Source organism: Kryptolebias marmoratus, linkage group LG21, assembly GCF_001649575.2.
Source record: "Kryptolebias marmoratus isolate JLee-2015 linkage group LG21, ASM164957v2, whole genome shotgun sequence".
Classification (NCBI taxonomy): Eukaryota; Metazoa; Chordata; class Actinopteri; order Cyprinodontiformes; family Rivulidae; genus Kryptolebias; species Kryptolebias marmoratus.
This window is the reverse complement of record NC_051450.1, coordinates 16,535,140-16,558,211: the sequence shown is the minus strand read 5'-3', so window position 1 is coordinate 16,558,211 and position 23,072 is coordinate 16,535,140. Positions and strand designations below refer to the sequence as shown.

The 23,072-nt window shown below is 41.6% G+C and overlaps 1 protein-coding gene across 10 annotated transcripts in view; it reads left to right on the top strand.

The window, feature by feature from the left end:
• The window catches only part of pde7a (phosphodiesterase 7A), a 22,769-nt gene extending 1,200 nt beyond the window's left edge, over nt 1–21,569 (top strand). Inside the window, exons 2-13 of one of the 10 annotated variants that reach the window (XM_017406588.3) lie at nt 14,579–14,639; nt 16,041–16,073; nt 18,117–18,203; nt 18,694–18,857; nt 18,966–19,029; nt 19,452–19,648; nt 19,769–19,900; nt 19,977–20,089; nt 20,179–20,323; nt 20,415–20,511; nt 20,599–20,679; nt 20,769–21,569. In XM_017406588.3, coding sequence (XP_017262077.1) covers nt 14,579–14,639; nt 16,041–16,073; nt 18,117–18,203; nt 18,694–18,857; nt 18,966–19,029; nt 19,452–19,648; nt 19,769–19,900; nt 19,977–20,089; nt 20,179–20,323; nt 20,415–20,511; nt 20,599–20,679; nt 20,769–21,016 — 1,422 coding nt within the window. In that variant the 3' untranslated portion in view covers nt 21,017–21,569. Of the gene's footprint in view, nt 1–14,555; nt 14,640–16,040; nt 16,074–18,113; nt 18,204–18,693; nt 18,858–18,965; nt 19,030–19,451; nt 19,649–19,768; nt 19,901–19,976; nt 20,090–20,178; nt 20,324–20,414; nt 20,512–20,598; nt 20,680–20,768 lie in introns of all 10 variants that reach the window. The other 9 variants (XM_017406587.3, XM_017406589.3, XM_037973111.1 and 6 more) reach the window with 9 other exon arrangements.
• The last annotated feature ends 1,503 nt before the right edge of the window (nt 21,570–23,072 follow it).

The following is a 23,072-nucleotide window of genomic DNA, read 5'->3' as shown; positions in this document are numbered from 1 at the left end:
GGGGGGGGGGCTTGATTGTATGGGATGCTGCATAGGCATCTCTCCAAAAAAGAAGAATTAATCCACAGGAATCTTGCAGGTGGTTGCGTGTGTATCCTTGTTAGGGCATTGCTGACTTCCATTCATTTCCCTAACCTTAGACTTAAACTTAACCATCATCATTAGACGCCTAATCCTAACCTAAACCTAAACTCAGTTTGCGTCTTAGCACTAAACCTAAACCAAAAATGACATTCAGTCGTATTAAGTCAGGGCTTTGATCACCATTATTGCTGCTAGTCTTGACAAGGTAGGTGATTTACACCAGAAAATTACCTAAAAAGGTAACAAAACCCAGGTATATATATTTGCTAACACACACATTTGTATTTCTGTCCATATTAGAACATTACATTGACTTCTGTTCAGTGCCTTAGCCTCACCCTGACCCTAACCTAAACCCAATTTATACCTTAAAACTAACCCAAAAATGATGTTCCATCCTATCTGTCAGCGCTTCGGTGCCCATAAGGTCTAACGATCTTGACCAGGTTGGTGATTGTATTAGAAAACTCCTAAAAAGGTAACAGAACCTAGGTATATATGTATATACTAACACGTGGACACGTTTGTAATTCTATCCTTATTAGAACACTGCATTGACTTCCATTCAGGTCCTTAGCTTAACCCTGACCCTCACCCTAAACCTAACCATTACAGGCACATGCCCAACCCTAACCTAAAACCCCATTTATACCTTAAACTGAACTCCATATCCAAAAAAATAGCACTCCACCCTAATGGGACAGGGCTCTGGCGCCCATAAGGACTAATAATCCCGACAAGGTAGGTGATTATGCCCGAAAAGTTTCTAAAACGGTAACAAGAAAGCAGATGTGCGCACACACACACACACACACACACACACACACGCACACATAAACAGAGTGAGCATTCAATTGCCCAGAAGCACTCAACACATTCTTATCTGCAGGACCTAAATACGCTCGGCAAGCTCTCGCTCCCAACTTTATGCATGTTGACCTCAGATAAAGGCCCTCTTAAGCTAGCACTAACATGATGATGAAGTTTACTACAGGGATTTATCAACAGGAAACTCTGGTATTTATGTTATCATCCACTCACACATTGACATAAATTATTAAACCATACTTGAACTTCCTGCCTGCCTTCAGAAGTGAGTTGAAAATATCCCTCTGGTGAGCGTGCCTCTATTTATTTCACCTGCTGGATGGTGAAAGAGGGAAAAAAAGGTGGGCAGCAACAACAGTCTTCAGGTTGTAAGGTCATATTTCTGCTTTACTTTTATGTGTGCATTGAAACTAACATGGCGGTACGGTGCATCTCCATTGCATTAGCCCATACTGAGTCATTTTTGAACATTTGTCTTTGATCTACGAGTCTTTTGTTCAGTAAAACCAAGTGTAAGATATGTAGCTGCTCTGTATGCTCAGGGAAAAAAACTAGCACATGAAGTGAATGGGTATTTACTGTATATTCTTTTACTTTTTAACAAACAAACAAAAAAAAAGAGCCTATCTTCATGTCTTTGTCACATAGTGCTCGCTGGTTTGTCTTTTGTGTTAGTGTCCTTTTCAGTTGGAAGTCCATTAGTGTTTTTTTTGTGCAGATCCTGCTCCACATCCCGATCCATGTGTCACCCATCAGACAAAACCAATGCATAGCTTTAGCTATTAAAGGTAGCTTTTTTTTACTGGGGTTTTTCAACTGATGTCATGAGATTTTTCTGACTATCCAGCCATCACCGTAGAGTTGATGATGGCTGCTCTGTCTCAATTAGAAGAGCTTAAAGTCATTAAACTGTCCTTTTTTTCACTGTAGTATTTGGTATCTTGCTTCTCAAACTAAAGCCAAGGCAGAATTCCCCTGAAAGCTCTCAAAATGTCAGAAGAGCATCCATCTCAGCATGATGTTTTCCTGCTCGTCTGATGGACACCAATACAAAGCTGTCGTGTCTTGTTTGGGTTCCCTAGTTGATTCCTCACATGGCCCTTTTTACTTGTTCAGCGGGTCAGAACGAGTCGTCCTGTTATTGTGCTCTTTTTGTCATGAAATCAGGCTTGTGAGCAGTTCATTCTGTTGGGCTCAGCAAATATCCAGTGAAACAATAATAAGATGCTGGACAGTTTCTAAATGACAAGTTTGCAAATAACTTGAGCAGAGAGCTAAAAAGAAAAATTAATCGGAGAGCAATTCAGTAACATGGAGACATGCTAAGAAATTCAGCTGTCTCTTTTCCTTCATTAATCATTGTTGAAGTTGGGTAAAGCTGCATGCACGTCGCAGTGTTATGCAGCCATTGTTGCTGAGCAATTACACTTCTACAAATATTGTGTTTCGGGCCTTATTTACAACCATAAGGGTGCGTTTGTCCTTAGTGGCTGCTGTGTTTTTGTGTGTGGTTCCACGGGCCTGTTGTTTGTGGAAGCAGGGTTGGACTAGCGTCGCTGAAAGAGGCAGTTAGGCATGTGCCTGGGCTCTGTGGGCAGTGGTTTGGCTCACTTCCATATTCACAGATGGCCGAAGTCTCAGTCTCTTTTCTTTCTCTGGCTATCTTGTTCCACTCGCTCACAAGCTCCCTCTCTGTCTTTCTCTTTCTGCCCTCCCCCCAATTCCCTTACAAGCGAAGACATTTCCTCTTGTGAGCAGAAGACAGAAGTAGGGCTGAAGACAACGGAGTCTCAGAAGAATATATCAATCTGTGGTTGTGATTAGGTCTAAATGTGCTGCTGAGTTGTTGGAAATCACTTCAAATCAAAAGCCTAGCATTCCTTTAAAGAATGTATATCGCCTGCCACCTTTTAATACCTGCGGTTTAGACTAAGATCATTTTTTTGAGTTAGTCATTTTGGTCAAACCTTGAAATTATGTTTTGTGCGGTCTCGTTCAATGCTGCAAGATCTTGTATGATGTGTTGTTTCATTCAAATTTGTTTTGTGGTTCATGATATATTTTGCTAACAAACAAACATGGTTGAATCCATCCATCCATCCATCCATCCATCCATCCATCCATCCATCCATCCATCCATCCATCCATCCATCCATCCATCCATCCATCCATCCATCCATCCATCCATCCATCCATCCATCCATCCATCCATCCATCCATCCATCCATCCATCCATCCGAGTTGGGTTGTAGGAAAGCCCAGACATCTCTCTCCACAGCCACGTCTTCCAGGAGGATTCCAAGGCATTCCCAGGTCAGCTTAGAGACAGTCTCTCCAGCATGTCCTTGGTCTCTTCTCAGTTGGAAATGTCCAGAACACCTCCCTAGGAAGGTGTCCAGGGGACATCCTTACCAGGTGCTGGAGCCACCTCAACTGGCACCTCTCGATGTGGAGGAGCAACAGCTCTGCTCTGATTCCCTCCTGGATAACCAAACTTCTCCGCCTATATGTAAGGGAGAGCCCTGCTCTGCGGAGAAAACTCATTTCAACCTCATGTTTTTGTGATCTCATTCTTTTGGTCACTACCCAAAGTTCATGACCATTGCTGACGGTAGGAACGTAGACCGACTGGTAAACAAATAGTTTTGCCTTGGAGCTCAGGTCCCGCTTTACCACAACGGACTGGTACAGAGTATCAAATGCTGCGCAAGCCGCATCAGTCCGCCTGTTGATCTCACGCTCCATTCTTCCTTACTCGTGAACAAGACCCTGAGATACTTAAACTCCTCCACTTGAGGCAGCACCTCATTCCCAACCTATAGAGAGAGCAATCCACCCTTCTCTGACCGAGGACTATGGCCTTAAATTTGGAGGTGCTGTTTCTCATCCCAGCAGCTTCACACTCGGCTGCCAACCGCTCCAGTGAGAGCTGGAGATCATGGCACGATGACGCCAACAGGACCACATCATCTGCAAATGGCAGAGATGGAATCCTGAGGCCACCGAACTGGACCCCGTCTGCCCCCTGGCTGCACCGAGAAATTCCGTCCATAAAAGCCATGAACAGAGTTGGTGACAATGGGTAGCCCCGGCAAAGTCCAACTCTCATCCTGAAGTGGTCTGACTTACTGCCGGCAACATGACCCAGACTCTTGCACTGTTTGTATAGGGACTGAATGGCTCATAACAATGGACACCCAATCTCATACTCACGGAGCACCCCCCACAGGGTACCCTGGGGATCATGGTTGAATGCCTTCTCCAAGTCCACAAAACACATGTAGACTGCTTGGGCAAACTACCATGCCCCTTCGAGGACCCTAGCGAGGGTAAAGACTCCGATAGTTAATGCTAAAATTTGAAAACGTGACAGCCGAGAGCAAAAAGAAAAGGGGGGTAAGGGAACAAAGTGCTTAAAAAAGCCTAAACCAGCAGGATTTATGTTAAAACTAGTCCATGATGCAGCAGGACCATCGTTGTTCTCAGTGGCTCCAATTTAACTGTCATGGAGATGGGCTCAAGAGTTAGCACCACTGCTATCAAGAGGCTGCATCCGCCGCTGCTAACGAGATGATATCAACTTTGCTGCAGTCCAAAAATAAGAGACCAAGCTTGGCTGAACCAAGTTTACCTGTCCCTTCCACAGAGTAGCTGCCAACTGTCACAGTTGTTACTATTGAGGATTCATGCAGAACCGATCTGTTTACCGCAGATAATGAGTCTGACTGCGTGCTTTGAGTTGATTAAGGACAGGAGACCTGGCAACAATTCAAAACGTAGATATTAAAGCTTTGTTACGCACATGTGCAACAACAAAAGTGTTTTTGTTCCCAGATTCCACTTTAAATTAAAGCCTGAAAGGATGAGCACATTCAAAAACAACTTCTGTATTGTCCATGAGTTACCGGATCTCTCTTTTGCTTCGTCACATTTACAGTTATTTGCTTGTGGTTTGAAACTGGTTCAGTGACTGGAAACATGTCACAGAATGTATTATAGGGCACGGCAACAATAAAAATAATTAAGGCAGTACAAAGGGAGGATGGTTCTGCTGAAACAGTCTGAATTAAAGTGGGTTAATTTCCGAGAAGAATTCTGATTCAGTTTTTGGGAGATTAGTTGTTTGAGGCTTCAGAGCTGATTCTGGCTGTTATCTCAGTTTTCTAGAGTTAATAAGTGGATTTAATCTGTTTTTAAGTCTCAGGCAGAAAAATATAGAAATACAGAAGTAGGTTTCCCTCATATCTTTTCTACAAAAAACCTTAAAGAGTATATTCTGCTGAAGAGTGGCTGCTGTTTGTCAGGGACTCTTAGTCAAGTTGATATTTTTTTAAAACCTTTCTGATACACAGTTCTTTGTAGACGTTCATAAGTCTCTGTGTTGTTTCATGTAATTATTCTGTTTTTCCCCTTTCATTGTAAGATTATGATAAAGTGTACACGCTGAAGTGCTGTTATTCTGCCTTATGACCCTTTTTCATTGTCAATACTGTATCCTTTTAAAAAAAAAAAAAAACTTTGGTTCATGTAAATATTTGAAATGTGCATTTATTTCATATTTAGAAGCATAATTCAGGGACATGGGAAGAAAAGCAGTTCCACAGAATGCGTGCAGCCGTTCCAAATTAAAGACGTAAGCAGACTTTCATCGTTTCATATGGTAGGCTGGCAGATTTTCTGTGCTTCAGAAGTTGAAGTTTTACCTTTTAGAGCTTCGAGTCTGCAGTTAGCAGCTCTACTTTGTCTAAAGAGAAACCTCAAAGTTAAAGTGCACATAATCGTTATTGTAGTTGGTATGTGCTTTGTTGAAAATGAAGAAATGACTGATGTTATTTCACGTGTTTGAAGGATTTTAAAGGAGATTGACAGAAGCCAGCGTTGAATGTTGCTAGTCAAAATTTAGAAAAGTCATTAAAATAACTAATTTAGTTACATTGACCAAACAATTGAAATAGTCACACTGCTAAGGCATTTTATTTGGAGTTACTTGTAATTTTCAAAACCTTCCCAACGCTGGTTGAAGATGATGCTCAGCTACTCCCACACCAAATGTTTTGCTCAATATTTGTAAAACTGGCTGAGTTTTATGACTTTTTTTGTGTTTCCTCATGTCAGTGGACTCTAAAAGCCATTTTGAATGGGTTAATCGGTTACTGATGTACAGCCAGTGATTACTTTTTATTTACTTGTGTGCTTATTTACTTTATTTTATTTACTTTATGATGTGAAGCACTTTGAATGCCTTGCTGCTGAAATGTGCTATACAAATACATTTTTACTTACTTACTTTACTTACTTTTTAAAAGTTGTATTAAAATCTTTCCCTTGGTTCCCTTGGTTCGTGAGATATTTTGCTAACATGACAAATGCGCACAAAACATGGGGAAATGTTGCCTTTTGCCTTCAGCGACGGGCGCAAACGAATGGATTTGATTATCTGTGTTGTTTTTTTGATTCACTCCCAGGATAGTTGGATTTTTCTCTGGAATACAGTGACGAACTTTGGTTTTCCTTTTGTCTGTAAAGCAACGGGTGAACGCAAGACTGAAAGAGATTAAAACTGGTGCAAATTAAAAGGAGACTGGTATGGAAAAGTCATGTGGTTCTCATCTAAACTATGAACAAAGCTTGGCATCGCTGCACACATTTTACAGATGACGTGCGTGGCTGTAGTGAGGGTTTCTGTGCCAGCTGGTGTTGTTGGTTTTACTTAGGTGAGGTTTAGTGACACCCGGTCGTGTGGTTTAGATGTGACTCTGTATTTTACAACTTTTCAAAAAGCTGGAAAAGAAATTCAGCAGAGATACCAGAGCAGGTAAACAAATGCACAGCATTGACGTGGCCTGAGCTGTCGTGTTGCTGCTGACGATAACGACAGGACCGCAGCTCAAACCGAAAAAGATGTCAGTTCAGTCTCAGATGTCGCAGTTGGACAAATTATCAAGAGCTCGGTGGCAGCTGATTCCAGATCAGCTCCTTCAAATTGGAGATGACGATAAGCCTGTGCATAAGGGTGGGAAATGGCACACTGGATGCTTCTTTGCACAGATTGATAAGAGAATACAGGCCAGCGCTTATGGCTTAGCTGCCATCTGCCAAATCAAAGGGTTTGCATGAATAAGCTGGGGTGCTGGGGTGTTTCTGGTTATAATAATCGGAATGTTTACTGTTTGGTAAATAGACTACATCCTGTCTTCACAGACAGACATGTTTTCCCTCATGGCTTTCTCTTTTTGTAAGGGGCCCCTCTTATCACATGAATGCAATGTTTTCGTGCAGCAGCGTCGAGTGCAATTGGCCGTGAGAATGTGGCTCCACACATCGACACGCTTTCAGACGCAACGTCGACTGCTCAGGCTAAATCATATTTACCGCAGGCCTGTCGAGGTACGAGCCTTCGCAGGGACAGAAGGGTGTACTGGGTTAGTTTTAAACCTCAGAGAGAGCTCACACCTGTTGATGACTGGGGGTTTTGTTTGCTGTTTGTACAAAATTCCAACGTCCGGAGGCATTAAGCTGACCCTGAGAAGCAATTAGAGCTTGGGGATGATGTTTAAATGAATGAAATTCCTCTACAAGGTAGAGCCTGTAAGAATATGAAGCACCCCGCCTCTGCTTACCGCCAGCTCAGCTTGTTTCATAGAGCCCTGCTAAAAGCACAATGCCCTTTTAAAGCACTCTGTGTAAATAATAAAAAAAAAAAAGCCCTAAATTATTTTATGGCACTTTCCCCGCCAATAAAAGGACCCACGAGTTGCAGATAAATTTCTGCTTGACAAGCACGCTGCTTTGTCCAGCGACGACTCTTACGCTCGACTCCGAGGCTCCGGGCCAGTTAACCCCCTCCCGGGGCCCCCCACCCAATCAGTCGCTGCCCCCCCTCTCAAATTTCACTGCAGCTGAATTGTGTCGCAGTGAACAGCACGCTCATAAAACAATCCTCCAACAGGTAGACTTTTTGGAGGACTTTTGCGTACGGAGCTGAAGCACACCAAGGCACTCAGCCTCTCCAAACCTGCCCCTGTTTATGACCTAGCACTCAGTTACTGGAATGTGCCGTTCTGCACAGCAGAGTGCTGCGAGAGGTCATAACTCAGCAGGAAGCTTTCAGTTTATGAAATGGCATTAAGTCCAGGTGGTTTTATGTCGGGGAATTTACATTTGTGTGTTTTACTTTCCTTCTATTACGTCAGATTATGAGGATAACTCATTTGCCTGTCCTCAGCTGATATACTGACTTCAGTTGGCTAGTCTTCAAATAAACCATATCCTCAAAGTGTAATAACCTCATAAAGTCCACTTTTACACCTGCGTTTCAAACAAGGAAGTTGGACAATGCGGCATTGTGCGCTGGGCTGTTGAATAACGTACAAAGGGCATTAGACTGAAATATCAGCTCAGTCACAAAGCAGCTACGATGAGCAGAGTTCACGTTTGCAAAAGTGCACATAGATGTTTTCAGTTATTTTTTACAACACAAGCAGTGTCTTGTTTTTATTGGTTCGTTTTCCTGACAAATATTACCAACAACAGAAGCATACAAGGGTTCTTTTAAAAAAAGGTGAACTTTCTAAAAATAAAAAAAACGTTCACTGTTGGAATTTTCCAGATGTCAATAAGGTCAGTTGAGTTTATATGTGAACCTTTTGTTCCACTGTTCCTATCTGTTGAGCTCAAGGAGTTAGAAAATGACAAACACCGAAGAGGGGGTGCTCACTCTGTCAGGAATTTTGACATCAGGTCCTGACCTCAGAAACCTGAGTGCAGCGACTGCAGGCGGTGGGACTGAGTGGAGATAAGAAACAGAGCCGTATGTAAACGAGCTCGCATGGAACTGCAGGGAGCACAATGGACAGACTGTTAGGCTCCCAGCAAAGTCCAAACAAAACAGCATTTATTCCTGTGTCCACAGTGCTGCGAGCAAACCCCAGCGAAGTGCAACTCCAGAGGCCAGATATATCCAACAGTAAGTAGTTTTAGGACCGAGACAGTTGTTACATGCACGTGTATTCTTACAAGCAGATTTATAACTCACAATCACAGAGAAATTATATGTATTTATGCAAGCCTCTACTATGATCTTTAGCCTCCAGTTGCTGTAGACACTCCTTTTAATTCAGCATTTACATGTAAAAACAAAGTTTGAACTCCGTGGTTTTAGACCTGCCAATGAAAGCTGCAGTTTCACGGTTAAACCAAGACACAAGGGTGGTCAAAAAAACAAAAATACTGCTTTTTTTTAGTGTTTCTCAATTCTGAAATCACATAAACTGCATCAGTAAAGGACTGACTGTGAATGTGCTCACATAAAATACACTAAAGAGTAAAATTATTTTGATAATAAGAAGTGAAGACTCTTAAAAGGGTTTGCTTTGTCATGTTAGATTTTTTCACTCTAATTTTCATCAGTAAATTCTTAAAAATGGGTTTTGAACATGGCCTAAGAGTGTAGATTCTCATAATTGTATGGTTTTTGTGAAAATTTTTAAAAACAAAACAGGTTTGGAATCTGTTTTTGCAGCTTGTGATACTGTTTTCAGTAATATAGTTTCATAAAATAACCAGTTTAAGTTGTAATCAAACAGTTCACAAACCATGATGTTGTTTCACTTTTATTAGTAAATGCTGAATATCTTGAAGGCAAAAAAAGTACGTGTTTGTGTGTATTTATACTTTGAATACGTGCTCATCTAACCACATTTTTTTTTTATTCTGATCGCCAGTATACAAAAGAAAAACAATGTCCAGAATTCAGAATCCAGAACTTTATCAAACAATATAAAAAGGAAAAAAGGTTAGAAATTGGTGATCTGTCTTTTAAAATGTCCTTTTCAGATAATATACGTAAGGTTGACGTCTCGTATAGGTAAGACGTCTGACTATTGGTGTAAAAGAAAGAGTTTCTGTTTCAAACTTTCCCCCTTTTGAGTTCTCTGGAGTTTATTTTTACAGAAAAGAACCACAGATATTTGAGTTGAGACCTTGCCTTTTAGTTTCGTTGGCTTTTATTACCTACAAAAACATCAAATTGATAATAAACGATAAAAATGAACACGTCCCTTTTAAAAACACGAATGCCTTGTATGTGTTTTTTGTGTCATGTGGCAGATTTCCATTCAGCTGAATACCTTAGCTATGACACACAGCTGTGAACGTCATTGATCCAAACCTGCGATACGGACACCAACCACCCGAATGTTTTGGTGAAGAGTTAAAAATCTTGCGACGGGGGAAGCTCTGAACTACTAGGAGTACAGCTTCAATCTAAAAGAGATAACAGTGATCAAAAAAGAAAAAGAAAACAACTCCTGCAGATACCTCATAGTAAACATTTGTTGTATTTGTACATTCAGTCCATTGAAGGCTTTTTGTTGTGAAGTAGGTGTAAAAAAAAAAAAAGTTTTTCTTTTGTTTAAAATGGTGAAGCCTCACAGAAAAACAACAAAAAATCCCTAGAGGTTCTTTCACTTAACTTAATAACTTCAAAGGATGGTAACATGTTATATAAAGTCTGATAAATATGTAAAACATAGAGATAGCTTTCATGAGTATTAACCATTGCTGCTTTAAATTTCCTCACATTTTAGGAAATTGAAAGTTTTGATGACTAAATACGGAGAATAACAATGAGTCAGATCTTTAGCCTAAAAGGCAAAACCGCAGTGCTTACAAAGGTCTTGTTCCAACCTGGCAGTAACGTACATCCTGACTGATCCAGTCACAAGGGGACAGCTTTAAGTGCAAGGGTTCACACCTGGCAGTAATCTGCCCTGACAGATTGGATTTTTGTCACCTGCTCCGCTTGCAAATAAACATATAAAAGTGTCCTGGTGATCCACAAATCAATATTATCCAAACAAAACTTTTTTTTTTTTTAAATTTATTGACAAGTATTCAAACAGGCAGATAACTGCATGGAGTCACATTAGGTCAGCTGGTGCACTTCCATTGTAGCCCAGGACCGGGTTTTGTTCAGACTATCAAAAGTATGTGAACTTAAATGTCCCAGACCTGCTTGTGGTGTCAGTGATCAGATCTGAATGAGTCCTCAATCTGTCCTGAGAGGGTTCACAGCTGTATTTAGTGCTTTCCATTGGTGATTAAATCAGCCAAGAGGCATGCTAATATCATGTCTGAATGGGTCCAAAATGGCTCAGCGCCTTGTTGGGCTGAACCTTGGTTCTGTGGTTTTGTGTGGCTGAGGTGTCAGGGGTCAGAGCAGAATGAGCAGACTGGTTCGAGACGACAGAAAGAAAACAATAGCCCAAATAACTACTTGTTACAGACAAAGGCATGCAGAATGCTGTCTCTGAACGCCCAACACGCCCAGCCTTGATCAGATGGGCAACAGCAGCAGAAAAAAAAAACCGCATCGGGTGCCACTCCTGTCAGCTCAGAACAGGAAACTGAGCACACAATTCACACAGGCTCATCGAAATTGGACAATAAGAAATTAGCAAAGCATTGCCTGCTCCGAGTCTCGATGCGCTGAACTCCAGTGGCCTCCATGGTCACCAGATCTCAGTTCAATTGATCACCTTCACAAAGGCACACATGCCAGTAAAGTGGCAGCTGGTAGCCGGACACACATGTTTGTGTGCGTTTCCATCAAATGTTGGCCTAAGATTGTGTTCGGGCCGCTCACTCTTCATTCACAACCCTGGAGCGAACCTTAAGTAGTTCCCACTCGAGTTACGTTTCTTCTTATGCACACAAAGACACATGCAGCATACGTACACACAATATACAAGGCTAAAACTAAACACCGGTGCTGTGTGTAAACACAGAGTCTTGTTGACACTAAAATACGGCTTTGCACACCCTGAGTCAAGCTGTTTGCTGCCTGGTAAAATATTAGCTTTGGATTGGCAGTTGTCATCATCTCCGAGGGCAGACATTGTCAGATGTGTATCTGTGTGTGAGGTACATTCACAGTAATCCTAAGCATATGAAGTAATGAGTGTACGAGCGGCTACACGTGTCCTCGCATGTGCCTGTGTTTGTGGTTTGACCAGACGGTTGTCATTAAATGATCTGGAGTACAGACGGATTCATCAAGGCATTGCTGAAGGCATCGGTGAAGCTGAAGTTTTTGTTTTTTTTTTCTTTTTCTTTTTTCACAAAGATGTTTGTCAAGTTCTTTTGTGATCGATCTTCAGCTAAACAAAAGCATTTTTTAGATGTCTTCTACCAGATGAGTGCAGCAGTTGTTGCCGTGTGGAATGAGTAACGGGAGATGAGGGAAGCCCCAGAAATGAGAGTGAAGAGTTGGCCTGGAGGGGGGCCAGCGTATGTAGAGTGCAAAGTGGGGTGAGCCAACACCTCAGTGTAGCCCTGAGCAGCTGGCTGCCGGCAGAGCAAATATGCCTTTACCACAGGCAAAGCCGCTGCAGATACCACTGTGCGAGTGACACTCCTGCTGCAGCTGCCTGCTGTTCGGGAATGCGACTTGGCACAGGATGTAATTCTGCGTTTTGCTTCATTCTTCCTGTATATCTTGACTGCATGCTTTTAGTTTTAAAGTTCCTTTTACATAATCATTCTTCTTTTTCTTTCGGCTGTTCAGGGGTTTCCAGTCATCCTCCATCTCACTCTGTCCTCTCTACTCTGTCCTCCATGTCCTCCTTTTTGGCATTCCTCTTTGTCTTATTCCTGGCAGATTCATCTCTAACATCTTTCTACCAATATACCCACTGTCCTTTGGTGTAATAATACATATAAATCACAGTTCGGTATGAGTTTAATTCAAGAACAGCTTATTTTAAATCAACAACTCTCCTAGAAACAGACAGAAAAACAAAACATCATTTCCAGTGTGTAGGTGCTATGATAGCAGGCTTCACTATAGAAATTAAAAGCAAAAACGTCCTATTATCTTATTCATTCAGTTTGGAAGGTTTGATTAACTTCAAAAACTGTACGGTATCTGTCTTTTGTTGTGGAAAAAAAAAAAAAAGTTAAACACTCACGTCTAGCTCCTCAGCTAGACGGGTGCTAGTGTGCTATTAATGCACGAGTGGTGCTCATTAAACACCTGGTGGGGTATTTAATGCTGTTTATGGGACGCCAGAAGGTGTTTCAAAGGATGCATTTTATGACTCTTGGCTTTTCATACATCCACCTCTCACACACTACGACTGCCAGCTAGTGGAAGCTGCAAAATTTCCACAATGCTGTTTTGAAACAAACATAAGTGCAGATTTCCTCATACATTCCTTCAGATATTATTTTTTTCTGTTCAGGCTGAAGTCTTTGTGTCACCACTTTGTGCTTAAACTTTATCAGAATCATTGGCAAGTTTAAGTACTTAAAAAAAAAAAAAAATCAATGCAAAATTGTGAAGAGCTACGATATTTTGAGCCTAATCTTGTGAAAAAATTTCAGGGCTTCTGGAAAAATCTCTGTGCTTAAAGTCCAAGTCCAATAAACCAAGATGACCATCATTTTACTGAGAAGTTTGTTCTGTTTTATCAGGAAGCTTGTTGAAACTTATTTAGTAAAGTTTTGAACCGACAAAGAAACTACATATGGGAGTTTTTCTCTAGTCTGAAAAGCACACTCACATCCTGTATGTATTAAAACTTTAAATGCTGAAGGATCTTGGTGAATGTACGCTCATGAAATGAACAATTGGGGTTTTGTTTTATGTACTTTCAGGAAATGGTGATGCAACTTGACCTTTTTGTTTGGCACTGTTTAATGCCAGTTTTGCCCGTTGAGTTGCACCGTAGCACAAGTCCTCATTTTCCAATTTTACACTAAAGCTGTAAATATTCTACCCACTAGAGCTGCACAATACACTATATTGAACATTTATCGTCTTCGCAGTATCAGTGAGTGCAATATCAGTACTGCTGGGGCTAAAATAAAACATAGGAGATACGTTTTAGCATGCATGGTTATAATATTATTGGTCAGTCCAACAGACTTGCCTTGATTCCCACACCGGGTTTAGATGACTGTGCTGACAGAAGAGAAAATGTGGGTTTATTGTAATTGATATTGTCTGGGGCTGCACATTGCATGTTGTTAAACATTGCAATGACAATATCTGTTGAATCCGTTCGTTGTCATTTCCTTGGACTTCAATTTAAATACGCTTTCAGTGCATTCAAATGACTCTGGGTGTACTGATGTCAGAAAAGGGAAGTGTTTGGGTTCATTTAATCTCCACTTAAATCATCCCGTGGTTCCAGCAGTGCTTTTTGGTACAGCTTTAAAGGGAAGTAAACATAAAAGAGAAAACTTCTGGGTGGGGTCAGATTGGGTTCAGCCATTATAATTTCTTCAACGTAAAACACTCTGTGTGTGTGTTTATGGGTGCAGTTGTATGTGCGTTTGTTTCCTCGTAGCGCACGTGTTTCTCACATGACTGATTAGCAGAGCCGTATCAGGTCGTAATATGAAGCAGGAACATGTTTTATCAGTGTGTAACAGCAATGCACGAACGCAGATTAGAACAAACAGAAGCAGCGTTACGCCACCAAGAACTTACCAAGTGCCGCGTAAACATGAAATTGTACCAATAAAGCCTGTTTTCGAACATGATTCACGGAGGGGCGACGCATCAGTTCAGGATGAATAATCTGTAGCAGAACATTGTGATGTAATCGCAACGTTACGTCTGTGTCCACGTTAAACAGCTGCTGCTGATGTTTGGTTTCAGAGACGGGGGGCCATCTCCTACGACAGCTCCGACCAGACGGCTCTCTACATTCGTATGCTAGGTAAGTGTTTCCCTGTTCTTACTGCATACGCTCAGTTCAACACACAAACACACACTTCTCAGAGAGCAGGAAGTTTATTTTACCCTTGATGGTGCCCATTTCTTAAAGGGTTAGTTCAGATCTTTGAAAAAGTAGGGCTCTGTGGAAAGGTTGGAAACAAAAAAAACCTATCTTACTTGTAGGTAGCCCTTTGATTTGGCCTTGAACTAGCCATTAGCTTGTCAGTCTGGTCAGAATTAAACCACATTTTCCAAACTGAGGTCGTTCAAATGGCTACCTGCAACAGGTAAGATATTAATTGTTCATAATCTTTCCACATGACACAAATCCATTAATATGTAATGGTTTAAAAAGCAATGAAATGGGGCTTGGACTGAGGGAAGGCTGAAGTAAATAACTAATTAATTCTTGGCCTTTTTTCTAATTTCAGGTTTGTATCTGTTGTGTTTAGTCTTTTACGTTTTATTTTACACTTTGTTAGACGTACGGGTTTTCATTTCGGTCCTAAACAGAACGAAGACTGGCGTGCAAAGTGTTGGCCTGTGTTTCCACACGTGTCTTTGTGTCTTCTCCAAAACAGCGTAAGCAGTTTAGAAAATGGATGAGAGGATGTGGAGGGCTTGCAGCTCTGCCAGTCAGATGGAGTCAAAGGCATCTGGGAAGAGAATGGACCAGTCATTGCTTTCTAATCAATAAAGGAATTAAGAACAGATGCGATTAGACCTCAGAGATCTGTTGGAGTGTGCATGAAGATTTTGTTTTTTTGTGACTTTATCGTCTAGTCTTTTAGGAGTTGTTTTGTTAAATTTTTCAAAACTTTTGTAAGTTTTCGATAATTCCTTTCTTAGTCACAGAAACAAGAGTTTTATTGAGCAGACTGCAGGACCTTTTAGCTTTTTAATCATTTCCCTTTGGCTAAATATGATGGCAGCCTCGTACGTCACCGGCATAAAGCATCTGTGTGTGTAGATTTTCAGAATAAATTGAGTGTGAGGAGGAGAGGCGCACTAATGCAGGCCGGTGTTTGCCTGAGCCGGGCTTTAGTCTGCCAACTTAATGCTGATGTGCTTTCAAATAGCAGCACTCAGAGCTTTCGCCACATCAGTTATAATGACATGACCTACATCTCCCCCAAAGAACCGGCACTAATGCACCGTAGGGGGTGGGTGGGGGGGAACATGGACCCTGTGACACTCTGAAACACACACACACACGCACTGAGCTCCTGGCACCCGTCTCTGCAGATGTGACAGATAAACATACGTGCGGGCACACGGCCACTGCTCAGGAATGCATGCACTGTTTCGTTTCTCCCCATGTTTTTCATGTCCAGAACCTTTACAAGTACCTTTTCTTCCTCATGACATGAATTGTAATTCTTAGTTTTTGGTATCTTGATAGGAGCTTGTGTAGTATTCAAACAGCTGTTTGCAAGTAAGTAACGTGCTGGTTGTGGGAACACATGCGTGTGACTTTTCCTCTCTTTCCTTGATGCATATAGACGATTTGAAGTGCAATGCTGAAAACATAACATTTCACTGTTTAGCACATTGATCAGTTTACCTCCATATGCAGTCTTGCCTGGATCTACACACTAGCATTTTGCTGCATAAGTGTCACGGCACCATCCTGTCACCTTGCTATACTTTCACTGCTCCTGACTGCAGACTACAAGCGAGCCGTCCGCCGTCCGCGGGGTCCAAACCTGGAGCCCGCTCCTCTGCCTGACTACTAAAAACAGTCATAGATGGACTCTAGATTACTCTCAGTGCCTCTGAGTACTAATAGTAGAGCAGACTGTCCTGACATGGCATTGCATGCTCAGCTGTTCACTTCTCTGTCTGTTTCCTCTTCTGGGACATGGGAGTGTGTGTTTGTGTGTGACTGTTCCTGCGCATGAATAGCACACACAAAGCCTGGGTCAAATCAGACTTTTTGAAATCACAGCTTCTGCTTGTTATGATTTGCTGGAAGTACCAAAATGATGGGTTTTGGCATTTTAATGTCCCACTTCAAAAGGATGTTGTTTGGATAAGATCTCTTTTTATTTAAAGTGACACATTTGAAGGGTTTTCTGTCAAGACTCCAAAGAAGTAAATTCCTGTCAGCTGCAGTTTTGACAAGAAAGAAAACTTAAACAAAACAGATTTTATTTGCATTTCTTTGAATAAAAATTGGAGCTGCTCTGATCAGAGCTCTGATCTGACCTGTCTATTTTGATTTTTTCTCTAAGAACTATACATTTTCTAATTGAATTGAAGAACTTTTACATCTTCTAACATTATCAGTAATGATCCTCCTCCGCTGAGGTATTTGTACAAATAAAATCAATCTGAAAGATAGTTACAGCATATCTCTGTAGACCAGATTATGACTCTTTTAACATCCTTAACTTGTCCTCAAAACATAAACGTGCACCAGCTGAATTTGAAGAGGCAGCTGACCTTATAAAGGAAACTAACAGCCTGAGCAGAAAAGTGAGCAGCAGACAGACCTTCATACGAAAAAAAACTAGTTTCTTTTTAGTAGTTTTTTACACCTCAAGTGCTTCATCTGACTTTATTTTCCAACACCTTACAAATATTTCACATAGCTAACTTTGAGTCTTCACTCAGTAAAAACGTCCTTACTGAGGTCTTGCAAATCAGCTGCTTAGCTGTAAAAAATACAATAAATAAGGTGCCGGATCATTCGTCAAACTGAAAATCAACCGATTTTTTGTTATTAGCCACCTGATTGGTGCATACCTACAAAAACAAAAAATATAAATACATAAATTCTTATCTCCTAAAGTTGACCATAGTGATTGTCAGCATGAATTAGCCTTTTCTGTGAGGAAATATCTGCAAACTCATGAAGTCCTTATTAAAGTTAGTTCTCTTCAACTGCATAAAATATTCCATTTGGACTGTTTGTCCTCCTTTATTGGTCAACTTTACCATGAATTGCTTTTTCACTAAAGCTTAGTTTACGTCAAACAAAGCATTTTCTGGAGATGTGCCTTAAAGAGACGTTAAAACGGAGCAAATACACTTCAAGAGGTGCTACAGTGATAAAAAATCAGAGCAACATTACAAATATTGTGGTGAAGTTTAAAAAAAAATTAGCATAGCGCTCATAAAAACATCAAAATTGGCTATTAGGGTTCAAAGTTTTTGTTCAGTCTTTGGATATTGACAGAAAACCTGAATTTTTTTTTTTGTCCAATAAAAGTTTTCTTCTAAATATCTGAGACAGTTTGTCAGCTGTGTTGATAATAATTCCCACCTAATTCGGTTTTATCTCTTTTTTTTTTTTTCCCTGCTCCGTTCTTTGTCCTGTGGTAAAGCCCATCCTCGTGGAACTTAAAGCAAAAAACAAATTAGAAGTGTAGCCTAATGATGATTTAAAAAAAAAATGAAGTGCTGCTCATTTGAGACACTTTTCTTTTTGCATTATGTAAATCTTGAGGAAATAAGTGTTAATTTCTTCTAGGAGATGTGAGAGTAAGAAGTCAGGTTGGATTTGAACCCGAACGAAGAAGCTCCCACCCTTACCTTTGCATCGACTTCCGAACTCTTCACGGTGAGTTTGGATCACCCTCTTGACTGCTTTAACAACAACACAGTTTGTTTTTCCTGAAACTGAGGTGTGGGACTTTAACATTTGATCAAGGATTTTTTTCTCTGACTTTTGCAAACAAGTGTGTGACTTTAATATCACTCTTTACACCGAGTGAAAGCTTATAAAAACTGAAATGGCTACATTTAATTTCCAGAGTTCAGCTACAGTTTATACAAAGTGGCCTCGCAGCTGAGTGTGTGTGTGAAAGAGAGACCACTGACAAAGCATGTCTACTGCGTGATCCCAGACGAAAGGCTTATGAGTAGGCGGCTGTGTCAGCAGCGACTGTTTGGATACGACTGTGTCGGTGTCAGATCCCCACAGAGGTTCTCCGGGCCAAACGATTCTCCAAGCCTAATGAGCCTCTGGGAACAAAAAAAAAAAAAGAGCGAGGGAACATAGGGAACATATTGTACGTGTTGCATGTTTTGAACCGTATTTGTGCGCGCAGCTCGGCTGGGCTGCGGCTCCCCGTCGGCCAGCTCTGGTACTGAAAGGAGGGTTCACAGACTGCTCAGCTTCCAGAGATACCTGCACTCGTCCCGCCTGCTGCGGGGAATCACCCAGCAGATCCCCCTCCCCATCCTCGATGAAGACTACAGTGGACAGGCTAGAGTATGACGCACATCCTGCATACAATAACACCTCGATCCCATCTATAGAAATGTATTTTTAAACTTAACACCTACACGTTTATCCCTTTTTCCCCTCTCTGTCTCGTAGTGCATGCTGGAGAAAGTGGGCAACTGGAATTTTGACATTTTCCTCTTTGATAAGTTGACAAATGGTAAGCAAAATATGACCTCAAGTAGTGTTTCATGTCACAACAGTAGAAGTTATGCACTGACTGCAGAATCCAGCTTCACCTTCAGATCTGAAGTGTTGGTGCCATCTGTTGGACAAACATGTAGCGTTTGTCCAGATCCTCGTTTGCAGCTTGACTGAAACTCATATATTCCATCCAATACAGCAAATAAAATCAAGATTTAATGTTTAGCTTTGGTGTAAACAGACAGTTACCATAAGTTACAGCTTCTTTCAGACTTTCAGTGAATCCATATCGTACATATAATGACACATTTCCTACTGACAATAGTCTCCAGATGTTTTCCAGCCCCGAGATACTTTGCAAACTTTCTGTTCAAAAGTATTTCTGAAAAATGCTGAGTAAGAACGACAACAGAGACTAATTGTGCTAATTGTGCTCAGGGAACAGCCTGATCACCCTGACCTTCCACCTGCTGAACCAGTATGGCTTGGTGGAGCTCTTCCAGCTGGATATGGTCAAACTCTGGAGGTTTCTGGTCTTGGTTCAGGAGGACTACCACAACGACAACCCATATCATAACTCTGTTCATGCTGCAGATGTCACACAAGCCATGTTCTGCTTCCTGCAGGAGCCCATGGTGAGACACAACTTTACAGTTTAAGTATTTTCTTTCTTTGAGGTGCTTTTTTTAGAAAGTCTTCTTGAATATTAACAAGTTTTCATAATCTTATTGTCATTTTTTCCCTTCTGAATGCAGCTTGCAAAGTCTCTAACATCTTATGACATCCTCCTGGGACTCCTAGCAGCAGCCACACATGACCTGGACCACCCCGGGGTCAACCAGCCTTTCCTCATCAAGACTGACCACTATCTAGCAACACTCTACAGAGTGAGACAGCATAACAGCCTCGCTGCAGCCTGCCTCGCCTACAACAGGAAAAAAAGCATAATGTGTTTTAATAAAGTGTCCCTATTTTAACTCACAGAATACCTCAGTTCTGGAAAACCACCACTGGAAGTCTGCAGTGGGTCTCCTCAGAGAGACCGGGCTGTTCTCTCATTTACCCACAGAGGACAGGTCAGTCGGATTCTGGAGAAACCTCTGATAGACGAGTCAGTTTTTTGCTTAAAAATCAATCAATCAATATGTTCTTCCTGACTCTCCAGTCTCAACATGGAGAGGGATTTGGGCTCCTTAATCCTGGCCACGGACATCAGCAGACAGAACGACTACCTGTCCAGATTTCGCACGCACCTAGACCAGGACAACCTGTGCTTGAGCAGCGCCAGTCACCGTCACTTCGTCCTGCAGGTCGTTTTGCTTTATTTTGGCCGTTAACTTCACTCGGCTCGAGCCGGTCGGCTAACACCGGCGGGTTCTTGTTTTGTTTCTGTCGCCGCAGATGGCCCTGAAGTGTGCAGACATCTGCAACCCCTGCAGACCCTGGGAGCTGAGCAAACAGTGGAGTGAGAAAGTGACAGAGGAGTTCTTCCAACAGGGTACCTGTCTGCTTTTCTGTCGTTCTGTGATAGCAGTGTGGTTCACAAGTACAATTAATCCGGTACGTTTTGCCCTAATTGATGCAGGAGACATCGAGAAAAAGCACAAACTTGAAGTCAGCCCACTTTGTGACAGAGAGACAAACACCGTTGGCAACATTCAGATAGGCAAGTATGGCGGCTATGATCGATATTTGCTGTTATTTATAGCCTGTAATTAATACGAAGGCTAATCTGCGGCTGTTCCCACCCCCCAGGCTTTATGACCTACGTGGCAGAGCCGCTGTTTGCAGAGTGGGCTCGTTTCTCCGACACACGTCTGTCCCAAACTATGCTGGGCCACATGGGGCTGAACAAAGCCAGCTGGGGCGGCCTGCAGCAGGAGCAAACCCCCGCCTCAGAGGAGGCGGAGCCCAGCGCCGCCGCCGCCACGGACAGCGCCGCAGCAGCAGCAGCGACAGGAAGCAGCTCCAAAGAAATACCTCAGGGAAGCAGAGAATCCTGACACTCCTTGTATGCCCTTTGGCCTCCTGACCCCTGACCCCTGGCCACACGCTGACGGTCCACCTTGCCACTGACCCACCTGATCCTAACACCTTGTTTTTGTCTCGTTGCTTTGGCCTCCCATCTTGATAAACCACTGATTTTATTTAATTTATTTAATTTTTAATTCCTCTTTTTTGGCATAGAGCAATACATAGATACCTCATTTGGCTACTGCTGTATTTCTTTTATTTGCTTTATTTATTTGTTAACTGTAATTCTGGCATTACTGACTGAATTGCCACTTTTTTTTTTTTTTTTTTTTTTTTTTTTTTTGGTGAACCTTAAGGGGAAAGCAGTATAAACTGAAAAAAAAGACTTGGTATTTTGAAGTGCCATTTGAAAACAAAGATTTGAAGAATGAACTGAACTGAGACAACCGGAGTATTTCGATGTGGGACCCTCCTGAGGATGATGACGTGTTGGATTTGTATTGAAGATTCTTCCTTATGTAAAAACAGAAAAAAAAAAAAAAAAAAATGTGACAAGCCCAGTCCTTCTGCTGCCTCTACGAAGACTGTTTACGCATCACCGTGTTTGTTGTACTTTTATTTTATTTTCTCCCCTTGAAACTGAAGTGAAACGCGTCGGCTCCACGGCTTTGCCTTCGGAGCACAGATGTGAAAGAAGAAGAAAATAAAAGGAACTCATCTGAACCGTCATCCCACTGTTGAAGCCATGAGCAGAACTTTATTCAAACAGACCAGATGCCATAAACGACTCCGCCTGTGCTACCGTGTGTCCCTGCACTCCAAAACGACGGCGATGGTGTCGGACATGCAGCTTTGTCTCTTACATCCTGTAAAAGGTATTATTGTACAAATTTCTTTTTTGTATGTATGTATATTTCTCTGGATCATCCAGTCCTGGTCGAATTCAGGGAGCTTCCCTGGCGGACTGGAGAGTGGTCAGTCTCACCTGGAATGGAACTTCACTCCATGCAACTCGACTCGCTCAGGGTTTTGCAAGAATTTTCCTTTTTTATTTGGGTTTTTTTCTTTGTTTGTTTGTTTTAAGAGGGAGAGGAGGTGACTGCAGACGGTGCGAAGTTGCTCGGATAAGCAGAAAGAGGCTCCCTCTAAGCAGAATGTCTCTCACAGCCACATGAAACCTAACGGACTGCTCGACTGATGCCTTACAACTATGCACAAACTATGCTAAGTGACCAAACTGACTCCTGTTCCCATCAAGTGCATGGTGTGCTCGTCTTTGAATGCACTGTCCAATCCCTTTTGCCTTTTTGGTTTGTTTATTTTGGTGAGGAACAACTCCAGCTGTCTTTTTTTTTTTTTTTGTACGGAAACGGAACAGTCGAGTGAATTTTGAACATTCCATTTCTTTGTGTTGGGTTTGTTTCGGATTCTGTACAGTGGCACACATTGTGTTTGTGTTGGAACATTTTGAACGATAACAGGTGCTTTTCTTACTTTAGCTGATACGTATTTTTGCTGTAAGTGCTGTAAGACTGTTGAAACTGTTTACAATTTGTTGCGACAGCCATTTTTTGGGAAGACTTCGGTGTCGAGCCAGATTTTGTAAAGGCTTTGCTGTATTGACCTTTTTGATACATGCCTGTTGCAGTTACAATTTGAATAATAAAACCTGTTGTTGAATTTCACAAGCATGGAGTCGGATACTTGTTAGGGTCATTTAATCTCTCCAGAAATGTTTAATAAAAAAACGCGTATCACCCGCAGCCTTTCAGCCATTTTGGTCCAACCTTTATGCTACATCTCATAATCTGTTAGCTTGAAATATGGATTAAACGTGACTCTCAGCTACTACCACATCAAATTTTAGCTCTGTATCTCTAAAACTGGCTGAGTTTCAGCCATTTTTATGTTTTACTAAAGGTCAGCCATCTTAAATTAGGTTGAGAGCAAACATTAACCCAATGATTGTTTTCTTACAGTTCAATTATTGATTGATTGATTTATAAAATATTTTGCTGATTTTTATGGGATTCAGACTCTTTATTACTCACCACCTATCTATAAAATGTCAAATCAGATTAAAAA